Raw genomic sequence first — 12,729 nt, 5'->3', positions numbered from 1 at the left:
CTCTGAATCCTCTGAACCCTCTGAACGCTCTGAACGCTCTGAACGCTCTGAACGACGCTCTGAACGCTCTGAAGAACGCTCTGAACGCTCTGAACGACGCTCTGAACGTTCTGAACGACGCTCTAAATGCTCTGAACAACGCTCTGAACGCTCTGAACACTCTGAACCCTCTGAACCCTCTGAACGCTCTGAACGACGCTCTGAACGCTCTGAACGCTCTGAACAACGCTCTGAACGCTCTGAACGACGCTCTGAACGCTCTGAACGACGCTCTGAACGCTCTGAACACTCTGAACGACGCTCTGAACGACGCTTTGAGCGCTCTGAACGCTCTGAACGCTCTGATCGCTCTGAACGACGCTCTGAACAACACTCTGAACCCTCTGAACGCTCTGAACGACGCTCTGAACGCTCTGAACGCTCTGAACAACGCTCTGAACGCTCTGAACGACGCTCTGAACGCTCTGAACACTCTGAACGACGCTCTGAACGACGCTCTGAACGCTCTGAGCGCTCTGAACGCTCTGAACGCTCTGATCGCTCTGAACGACGCTCTGAACAACGCTCTGGACGCTCTGAGCGCTCTGAACGACGCTCTGAACAATGCTCTGAACGCTCTGAGCGCTCTGAGCGCTCTGAACGCTCTGAACGCTGGTTGTTTTGCAGAAACACAAACCGTATAGTGTCCCTGCTGGGCTCCCGTATCGCGCCGGGGCTGATCCCGCACCACATTAACCTGTCGGCGCCAGAAACCGTCACCGCCGCCGACTATCAGCAGATGGTCTCTGTCCTCGTCTCTGTCCAAGAGGACGACTTTGTCAAACTGGGACTGGAAACGTGCAGCATCGAGAAGGAGCTCAACCAGGTGACAACACAACAAACAACACACAACACACACAACACACACACAACACACACACACACACAACACACTACACACACAACACACACACACAACACACACACATAAACACAACACACACACAACACACTACACACACACACACACACACATACACACAACACACACACTATACACAACACACTACACACACAACACACTACACACTACACACACACACACACACACAACACACACACTATACACAACACACTACACACACACACAACACACTACACACTACACACACACACACAACACACACACTACACACAACACACTACACACACACACACACTACACACAACACACACACATACACACAACACACAACACACTACACACAACACACAACACACACACTACACACACAACACACTACACACAACACACACACACAACAAACAACACAACACACACTACACACACACTGTAAGAACACCTGAGGAAAACTCTCCTGAGAAACCCTGACTCTTTTATCTTTAGTGACGTGAAATGTTTGAGTTTGATTTTTCCCTTTTTATCATGAGAAAGAAAAAACACTTTTAGCACTTTTGTGTCTGTTTTCTGACAAAGGAGCTGCAGGGGGCGCTCTCCTCCTCCACCCTCTCTCCTCCTCCACCCTCTCTCCTCCTCCACCCTCTCTCCTCCTCCACCCTCTCTCCTCCTCCACCCTCTCTCCTCCTCCACACTCTCTTCCACCACACTCTCTCCTCCACCCTCTCTCCTCCACCCTCTCTCCTCCTCCACACTCTCCTCCACCACAGACGGTGCAGCTCTAACCCTTTGCTCCACCCTCTCCTCCACCTCAGACGGTGCAGGTCTAACCCTCTCCTCCACCCTCTCTTCCACCTCTCCTCCACCTCAGACGGTGTAGTTCTAACCCTCTGCTCCACCCTCTGCTCCACCCTCTCCTCCACCTCAGACAGTGCAGCTCCAACCCTCTGCTTCACCCTCTCCTCCACCACAGATGGTGCATGTTTAACCCTCTGCTCCACCCTCTCCTCCACCTCAGACTGTGCAGCTCTAACGCTCTGCTCCACCCTCTCCTCCACCTCAGACGGTGCAGGTCTAACCCTCTCCTGCACCCTCGGCTCCACCCTCTCCTCCACCTCAGACGGTGCAGCTCTAACCCTCTGCTCCACCCTCTCCTCCACCTCCGACGGTGCAGTTCTAACCTTCTCCTCCACCTCTTCTCCACCTCAGACGGTGCAGCTCTAACCCTCTGCTCCACCCTCTGCTCCACCCTCTCCTCCACCTCAGACGGTGCAGCTTCAACCCTCTCCTCCACCCTCTCCTCCACCTCTCCTCCACCTCAGACGGTGCAGCTCTAACCCTCTCCTCCACCCTCTGCTCCACCCTCTCCTCCACCCTCTCCTCCACCTCAGACGGTGCAGGTCCAACCCTCTCCTCCACCCTCTGCTCCACCCTCTCCTCCACCTCAGACAGTGCAGCTCTAACCCTCTCCTCCACCCTCTGCTCCACCTCAGACGGTGCAGCTCTAACCCTCTCCTCCACCTCTCCTCCACCTCTCCTCCACACAGACAGTGCAGCTCAAACCCTCTCCTCCACCCTCTCCTCCACCACTCCTCCACACACAGTGCAGCTCAAACCCTCTCCTCCACCCTCTCCTCCACCTCTCCTCCACACAGACGGTGCAGCTCTAACCCTCTCCTCCACCTCTCCTCCACACAGACGGTGCAGCTCTAACCCTCTCCTCCACCTCTCCTCCACCTCTCCTCCACACAGACGGTGCAGCTCTAACCCTCTCCTCCACCTCTCCTCCACCTCTCCTCCACACAGACGGTGCAGCTCTAACCCTCTCCTCCACCTCTCCTCCACCTCTCCTCCACCTCTCCTCCACACAGACGGTGCAGCTCTAACCCTCTCCTCCACCTCTCCTCCACCTCTCCTCCACACAGACGGTGCAGCTCTAACCCTCTCCTCCACCTCTCCTCCACACAGACGGTGCAGCTCTAACCCTCTCCTCCACCTCTCCTCCACCTCTCCTCCACACAGACGGTTCAGCTCTAACCCTCTCCTCCACCTCTCCTCCACCTCTCCTCCACACAGACGGTGCAGCTCTAACCCTCTCCTCCACCTCTCCTCCACCTCTCCTCCACACAGACGGTACAGCTCTAACCCTCTCCTCCACCTCTCCTCCACCTCTCCTCCACACAGACGGTGCAGCTCTAACCCTCTCCTCCACCTCTCCTCCACACAGACGGTGCAGCTCTAACCCTCTCCTCCACCTCTCCTCCACCTCTCCTCCACACAGACGGTGCAGCTCTAACCCTCTCCTCCACCTCTCCTCCACCTCTCCTCCACACAGACGGTGCAGCTCTAACCCTCTCCTCCACCTCTCCTCCACCTCTCCTCCACACAGACGGTGCAGCTCTAACCCTCTCCTCCACCTCTCCTCCACCTCTCCTCCATACAGACGGTTCAGCTCTAACCCTCTCCTCCACCTCTCCTCCACCTCTCCTCCACACAGACGGTGCAGCTCTAACCCTCTCCTCCACCTCTCCTCCACCTCTCCTCCACACAGACGGTACAGCTCTAACCCTCTCCTCCACCTCTCCTCCACCTCTCCTCCACACAGACGGTGCAGCTCTAACCCTCTCCTCCACCTCTCCTCCACCTCTCCTCCACACAGACGGTGCAGCTCTAACCCTCTCCTCCACCTCTCCTCCACACAGACGGTGCAGCTCTAACCCTCTCCTCCACCTCTCCTCCACCTCTCCTCCACACAGACGGTGCAGCTCTAACCCTCTCCTCCACCTCTCCTCCACCTCTCCTCCACCTCTCCTCCACACAGACGGTGCAGCTCTAACCCTCTCCTCCACCTCTCCTCCACCTCTCCTCCACACAGACGGTGCAGCTCTAACCCTCTCCTCCACCTCTCCTCCACACAGACGGTGCAGCTCTAACCCTCTCCTCCACCTCTCCTCCACCTCTCCTCCACACAGACGGTTCAGCTCTAACCCTCTCCTCCACCTCTCCTCCACCTCTCCTCCACACAGACGGTGCAGCTCTAACCCTCTCCTCCACCTCTCCTCCACCTCTCCTCCACACAGACGGTTCAGCTCTAACCCTCTCCTCCACCTCTCCTCCACCTCTCCTCCACACAGACGGTACAGCTCTAACCCTCTCCTCCACCTCTCCTCCACCTCTCCTCCACACAGACGGTGCAGCTCTAACCCTCTCCTCCACCTCTCCTCCACACAGACGGTGCAGCTCTAACCCTCTCCTCCACCTCTCCTCCACACAGACGGTGCAGCTCTAACCCTCTCCTCCACCTCTCCTCCACCTCTCCTCCACACAGACGGTGCAGCTCTAACCCTCTCCTCCACCTCTCCTCCACCTCTCCTCCACACAGACGGTGCAGCTCTAACCCTCTCCTCCACCTCTCCTCCACACAGACGGTGCAGCTCTAATCCTCTCCTCCACCTCTCCTCCACACAGACGGTGCAGCTCTAACCCTCTCCTCCACCTCTCCTCCACCTCTCCTCCACACAGACGGTGCAGCTCTAACCCTCTCCTCCACCTCTCCTCCACCTCTCCTCCATACAGACGGTTCAGCTCTAACCCTCTCCTCCACCTCTCCTCCACCTCTCCTCCACACAGACGGTGCAGCTCTAACCCTCTCCTCCACCTCTCCTCCACCTCTCCTCCACACAGACGGTACAGCTCTAACCCTCTCCTCCACCTCTCCTCCACCTCTCCTCCACACAGACGGTGCAGCTCTAACCCTCTCCTCCACCTCTCCTCCACACAGACGGTGCAGCTCTAATCCTCTCCTCCACCTCTCCTCCACACAGACGGTGCAGCTCTAACCCTCTCCTCCACCTCTCCTCCACACAGACGGTGCAGCTCTAACCCTCTCCTCCACCTCTCCTCCACCTCTCCTCCACACAGACGGTGCAGCTCTAACCCTCTCCTCCACCTCTCCTCCACACAGACGGTGCTGCTCTAACCCTCTCCTCCACCTCTCCTCCACCTCTCCTCCACATAGACGGTGCAGCTCTAACCCTCTCCTCCACCTCTCCTCCACCTCTCCTCCACACAGACGGTGCAGCTCTAACCCTCTCCTCCACCTCTCCTCCACCTCTCCTCCACACAGACGGTGCAGCTCTAACCCTCTCCTCCACCTCTCCTCCACCTCTCCTCCACACAGATGGTGCAGCTCTAACCCTCTCCTCCACCTCTCCTCCACACAGACGGTGCAGCTCTAACCCTCTCCTCCACCTCTCCTCCACACAGACGGTGCAGCTCTAACCCTCTCCTCCACCTCTCCTCCACCTCTCCTCCACATAGACGGTTCAGCTCTAACCCTCTCCTCCACCTCTCCTCCACCTCTCCTCCACACAGACGGTGCAGCTCTAACCCTCTCCTCCACCTCTCCTCCACACAGACGGTGCAGCTCTAACCCTCTCCTCCACCTCTCCTCCACCTCTCCTCCATACAGACGGTTCAGCTCTAACCCTCTCCTCCACCTCTCCTCTACCTCTCCTCCACCTCTCCTCCACACAGACGGTGCAGCTCTAACCCTCTCCTCCACCTCTCCTCCACACAGACGGTGCAGCTCTAACCCTCTCCTCCACCTCTCCTCCACCTCTCCTCCACACAGACGGTGCAGCTCTAACCCTCTCCTCCACCTCTCCTCCACCTCTTCTCCACACAGACGGTGCAGGGCACAGGTCTGGCCTTCATCGCCTTCACTGAGGCCATGACTCACTTCCCGGCCGCTCCGTTCTGGTCCGTCATGTTCTTCCTGATGTTGGTGAATCTGGGCCTGGGAAGTATGTTCGGGACGATCGAGGGGATTCTGACCCCACTGATGGACACACTGAGGGTCAGGAAGGAGCTGCTGACAGGTACACAACACACACACAGAGACACACACACACACACACACATATACACACACACACACAGAGACACACACACACACAAACACACATACACACACACACACACACACACAACACACACACACACACACAACACACACAGAGACACACACACACACACACACAAACACACACACACATACATACACAACACACGCACACACATACACACACACACAACACACACACAGAGACACATACACACAACACACACACACATACACACACACAACACACACACAGACACATACACACAACACACACACACATATACACACACACAGACACTCACACAGAGACACACACACACATACACACACAGACACACACACACATACATACACAACACACACAAACACACACACACACACACAACACACACACAGAGACACATACACACAACACACACACAGAGACACTCACATACACACACAGACACACACACATACATACACAACACACACACAAACAAACACACACACAACACACACACAGAGACACATACACACAACACATACACACACACACTCACACACACAGACACATACACACACACACACACACACACACACACACACATATACACACCCACACAGAGACACACACTGTCATGGAATCAGACTAACACCAGATGCTATTCCTTAACACATCGAGAACACAATTCAACTTAGAATATGAAACGACACAGAAATATCAGACATTTGTGTGGCTGCATGGGAGAAAACGCGGGGACTGATCACACAAGCTGTGGTACGCAGCCTGTGATCCTCCTGCGTCTCACTCTGTTTTTTCTCATGCTGGTTGGTTTTATTAGATATTCTGGAATAGGCGGGTCACATTTCTCATTGGTCAGCTTTACATCAAGGAACTTGTTTTTTACGAAAGCTGGTATTTTCCGTAGAGATAAAGCCTGGGGTAATGTTTACCCAAACTCCTCTGGGGTGTTACCCCCCCTAGGGTAAACATCATTTGGCCCATCTTTACAACCCCTTCACAAATGCAGTTTGTCACACCCTCGTTCTTCTCTTAGACTAATGATGCAGATTAAATATCACTATTATGCAGATAAAATACATGACAGAAATATAATCATATATTCACATTTTATCACATTTCCCTCCTGTTTATCAAAGCATTAGTCACTGTCTCATATGCCAAACACTCAAACAATTACTCTTTTCAGTTTTCAACATGTCTTTCATATAGGTGTTAAAATGACAGATGTGATGCACAGTTCTCAAACATTGAACACACTTCTTTTCTCTCGGCCCACAACATGTCTACAGCATTACTGTCCTAAATTTTGAGTCAGATTGGTCAATCTCTGAAATTTGACAGACAGACAATTTGTCCTGTCTATAATTTTGTGCGGTGTGATGGGAATTATAGAAGTACAAGCGGAAAGCCCTTAAACCCGCTGCTCTCTGGTCAGTCAGTTTGACTCGTCAGGGACCTCTCTGGACACCCCAATAGAAGCAAATACGTAGTATCAGTTGCTACTGGGACCAGATTGTCCACTAACCTCTCGACCTTGACCCTGCGGTATGGTTCTGGGTGATGCTGGTCTTTGTTATGACCATGGCTGGCCACAAAAGGGATACAGGCACAACGTCCCACAAGTGTCCCCACATCACCATACGTCCTCGCTTGGTTTCTTAAGAGACCTTCTTCCGCTGCTCGCTTCGGTCACACCTATGACACATATGAACTGGTACATTGCCCATCTCAATTCATAATCTCATTAACATTACATGTAGTTATGTTGTAGCAGATTAAAAACTCTCTTAGTTAGTGTAAACAACGGTAGCAACAATATGCCATTGCGTTTCTTTAGCTGCTGTCATGTCAATTGTACATTATAAATTATACATTTCATAACCTTTCATAAGCTTCCCTCTATTTCCCATTTACCGCTATACACAGTTGTGTATGTTGATCGATTGCCCTGATTGGGCGAGATTACCTTCGCCTCTCCGCTAATACAGGTGTTCAGCACCCATATTACCGTCATCGCCGTGATGATGATAACTTGTTGATTCTTTTAGTAGAGTATGGTACTCTGCGCACCGTAGCCTCTGGCTCTCGTTCATCGTAGCAGAGTATAATGCTTTTCGCATCGTAGAATCTGTCTCCTCATCCATTGTAGCAAAGTATCGTACTCAACCGTAGACTCTGGACAAAACTCATACAAACCAACTCCTGCGTCTGCGATGTTATGGATCTGCCGCTGTGTTGTCCAGACATTTCTCTCACTTTCCCATGAGAGCACCCATGATCTTGTCCCTCCAATGGTCGGTGTGTGGCTCCGTCCACTTGGCTCGTTTCTGTAAACACCACATCTCCAACACGTTCTCGCTGCGGTGATAAACAAAGTCTTTTCGACAGTTCAATTTTCAAACAGTTTTCTTGTTTACAATTTTTTTTTTAGTAATTATTGATTCGGAATGTTTGTTTTACTAGTCCATATCCCTCCTTTTGAGAAATGACCTTGCCCATTACTCAAACTGCTACATTTAAACAAAATTCAATAATCCAGATAGTTTACAGCGTTCACTAATCAAGGAAGAGATGGAATTGCGTCTGTGGTTCCACTCCGCAATGTCACCTCTTGACCTTTCACAGTTCAGTGGTCACATCCCTGGCTGAGCCCCCCCCTAAAGGCGCCGGGCTCCCACCCTGTGTGTCTCACCTGTCTGTTTTACCACCATATTTTTCAAACTCTAAATGTTTCAAACTCTAAATGTTTCATATTCACGTGTGCGCGCGTATGTATGTATGTGTGTGTGTGTATCTGTGTGTGTGTGTGTGTGTGTGTGTGTGTGCAATACAAATACATCAAACAATAATAATTATCTCAATAATTCCCCGTTGAGCTGGCCTTACGGGTCAGTCCACAACTTAGATAAAGTTTCACATCTCCTCTGTGGGTGTGGCCTGAATAAAGTCACACATCTAATGTAATATGTGTTAATCTTCTATATGTGCTTCAGGTGAGATTCAAACTCAATCTCTCACACCTGCTCATGTGGTTCTTTACAAACATTGTGTATTAGTTTGTTCTAGCAAGTCTATATGTGTATAACAATCAAAATGATCCTAAACCTTCCCCTTGTCCATAAGGCACGTCTCTTTTATCAACCCTTTTTCCCTTGTTCCCTACTGTCTTTGTCTTTTCTCTGTCTTCCTATCTGTCTTTGTCTCTGTCTTCCTCTCTTCCTTGTAACGGAGGAAACACCCATTTCCAAATTTCTAAACCTGCTTTTTCGTTCTCTCTTTTCACTTACCCTCACTTGTAACCTGCTTTTACTTCCTAATTGCTGCTGATATAACTATCAGACGCTGCATCCCTGGGATTCCCCTGTTTAAATATCCCCGTCATCCTGCTTCTAAACTCTTGTACTGATTACCTCATCCCAATGTTTAGTTTTCACTATCTTCAGGTAATCTGCCGGTCTCATAAAATGTATTCTTCTCCTGCATTACGCTGCTTTACACTCCTCCAGATTCTTTGCCAGTCAATAGCCCTTGTTATCTCTGACTATCTTTTATGACCCATATCCTCCCATGTCCCCCCACTTCTGCGTCAATTGCCCTAGTTAATGACACACAGTCTTTACTTGGGAGGGCATTGGACGTCACCATTTAACTTATTCCCTCACTTACGTCTACATGCAATACGAGGTTTCCTCATGATAATACAAATAAATAAGTTACTGATATAACGTTTACTATCACTTTACTTACTGCCCAATCTACTCCTATGTCCAAAAACATCAGTCGTCACTAATTTACCCATATTATCACTCCCCAGGCCTGTGCCTGTATTTGATTCTAAATTTAAAAACATTTCTGTCTTTTCGTCCTGTAATTTCATCTAGTCATGCATTAAGGTTACATAATAAGTCCAAGAAGATAATTTTCGTCAAGTCCAAAAATAAAACAAAACAAAACGTAGGTTTGTTCTGTGCACTCAAAAAACACGATACCGTAAAAACACAACTTTTGTATTCTATGTCGGGGACAGGAAGTGTCCTGTCTGTGATCACATTCCCCAAAATATTGGCCATCTATAAAAATTTGAATTCATCTTTATCTCTTATCAAGTTTAATACAATCTTTATAATTGATTGTTGTCAATCAAACAAAACCCTTAAATTTGTTAAAATACTAAAATTAAAACCAGCTGGGTTTAGTTCCTAATTAATTAATTCACCCAGAGCGTCCTCTGAGCTGCTTTCTCCTCATTCTCCTGTCTTGTTGACCCCCCTTATGTCCCCCTCTCTGCCACGTCATCTGAGCACACTGGAAGTCTCCCTCCAAAATCCTCTATGACTTTTCCTTTTACAGTTTGGGGTTATAATTCTGGCATTATGTGGTCTCGGTCGTCTGAGAGAAATGCTACTTGCTTTCCAGACGCGTCATATCCCAATCTTCTTGTGAAATTCCTTATTGATTTTCCTCCGGACATAAACGTGGTGTTTAATGATTCACCCGTGACTGCAAATTTTAGATCTCTCAGAATAACGCCTTATGACCCTTGTATGATTAATTGTGATTCACACTTGTTAGTTAATCACTTATTAATCCTCATTCACACATTCACACTTCTCTCTTACTTACTTCGCTCGTGCACAGCGCTTACATTCACTCATCTTTATGTCAGTAACAACTCTTACATAAGGCATACATTAACTTTCGTTCCTGTGAGGAACTAAACTTGTGAGTAATTAAACTCCTCTTTATATGAGAAACTTATCTCTTACATAAAGCCTGTATTTTTTTTAATGAATAAATATTAAACTCCTGTATTTTTTGACTGAGAAATATTAAACTCCTCTTTATGCGAGTAACTAAACTCCTGCATAAAGCCTATGCATAAAACGTTTCATGGCTAACTCTTTCACACACAAAGTTTTGTCTGACCTTCTTTGTCGCCTGTGTTCTCCTGCTGCTTCGAAACGACGTGCTCTCCTCGCGGAGAATGAGGTGCGATGGGAATGTCATGGAATCAGACTAACACCAGATGCTATTCCTTAACACATCGAGAACACAATTCAACCTAGAATATGAAACGACACAGAAATATCAGACATTTGTGTGGCTGCATGGGAGAAAACGCGGGGACTGATCACACAAGCTGTGGTACGCAGCCTGTGATCCTCCTGCGTCTCACTCCGTTTTTTCTCATGCTGGTTGGTTTTATTAGATATTCTGGAATAGGCGGGTCACATTTCTCATTGGTCAGCTTTACATCAAGGAACTTGTTTTTTACGAAAGCTGGTATTTTCCGTAGAGATAAAGCCTGGGGTAATGTTTACCCAAACTCCTCTGGGGTGTTACCCCCCCTAGGGTAAACATCATTTGGCCCATCTTTACAACCCCTTCACAAATGCAGTTTGTCACACCCTCGTTCTTCTCTTAGACTAATGATGCAGATTAAATATCACTATTATGCAGATAAAATACATGACAGAAATATAATCATATATTCACATTTTATCACACACATAGAGACACACAACACACTCCCATACACACACACACACAACACACATAGAGACACACAACACACTCCCATACACACACACACACAACACACATAGAGACACACAACACACTCCCATACACACACACACACAACACACATAGAGACACACAACACACTCCCATACACACACACACACAACACACATAGAGACACACAACACACTCCCATACACACACACACACAACACACACAGAGACACACACACACACTACACACAACACACTCACATACACACACACAACACACACACACTCTACACACAACACACACACACACAACACACACAGAGACACACACACACACTACACACAACACACACACACACTAACAATACAGCGCTCTCTCCGCTCAGTGCACTAATGATACAGCGCTCTCTCCGCTCAGTGTACTAACGATACAGCGCTCTCTCCGCTCAGTGCACTAACGATACAGCGCTCTCTCCGCTCAGTGCACTAACGATACAGCGCTCTCTCCGCTCAGTGCACTAACGATACAGCGCTCTCTCCGCTCAGTGCACTAACGATACAGCGCTCTCTCCGCTCAGTGCACTAATGATACAGCGCTCTCTCCGCTCAGTGCACTAATGATACAGCGCTCTCTCCGCTCAGTGCACTAATGATACAGCGCTCTCTCCGCTCAGTGCACTAATGATACAGCGCTCTCTCCGCTCAGTGCACTAATGATACAGCGCTCTCTCCGCTCAGTGCACTAATGATACAGCGCTCTCTCCGCTCAGTGCACTAACGATACAGCGCTCTCTCCGCTCAGTGCACTAATGATACAGCGCTCTCTCCGCTCAGTGTACTAACGATACAGCGCTCTCTCCGCTCAGTGTACTAACGATACAGCGCTCTCTCCGCTCAGTGCACTAATGATACAGCGCTCTCTCCGCTCAGTGCACTAATGATACAGCGCTCTCTCCGCTCAGTGTACTAACGATACAGCGCTCTCTCCGCTCAGTGCACTAACGATGCAGCGCTCTCTCCGCTCAGTGGGCTGCTGCGTTCTGGCCTTCTGCATCGGACTTCTCTTCGTGCAGAGATCTGGAAACTACTTCGTGGCGATGTTTGACGACTACTCTGCGACGCTGCCGCTGCTGATCGTGGTCATCCTGGAGAACGTGGCGGTCGCCTGGGTTTACGGCGTCGACAAGTGAGCGACAGACAAACAAACAAACAGCAGCGTTCTGAGCGTGTTCAGATCTCTGTGATAGACGTTTTGAACTGTCAAAACACAGATTTATCGACCGGTTTATGGTTCATATCTCGGTCGTTTCTGGGCCTTTCCACATGAAACAAAAACAGACACAAAGCTAAAAGTCTTCTCTTCACTCCAAGGCTGTTACCATAGCAATCAGACTGTAAACA

The 12,729-nt window shown here is 49.6% G+C and overlaps 1 protein-coding gene across 1 annotated transcript in view; it reads left to right on the top strand.

The window, feature by feature from the left end:
• The window catches only part of slc6a15 (solute carrier family 6 member 15), a 56,127-nt gene that overhangs the window by 40,654 nt on the left and 2,744 nt on the right, over positions 1–12,729 (top strand). Inside the window, exons 8-10 of the mRNA XM_072434804.1 lie at positions 667–865; positions 5,586–5,778; positions 12,355–12,514. Coding sequence (XP_072290905.1) covers positions 667–865; positions 5,586–5,778; positions 12,355–12,514 — 552 coding nt within the window. The remainder of the gene's footprint in view (positions 1–666; positions 866–5,585; positions 5,779–12,354; positions 12,515–12,729) is intronic.

Source organism: Eucyclogobius newberryi, unplaced genomic scaffold (assembly GCF_026437365.1).
Source record: "Eucyclogobius newberryi isolate DKJ021-1_F unplaced genomic scaffold, fEucNew1.0.hap1 SCAF_7, whole genome shotgun sequence".
In the NCBI taxonomy this organism is placed as follows: domain Eukaryota; kingdom Metazoa; phylum Chordata; class Actinopteri; order Gobiiformes; family Gobiidae; genus Eucyclogobius; species Eucyclogobius newberryi.
This window is presented reverse-complemented; position numbering and strand designations above follow the sequence as displayed.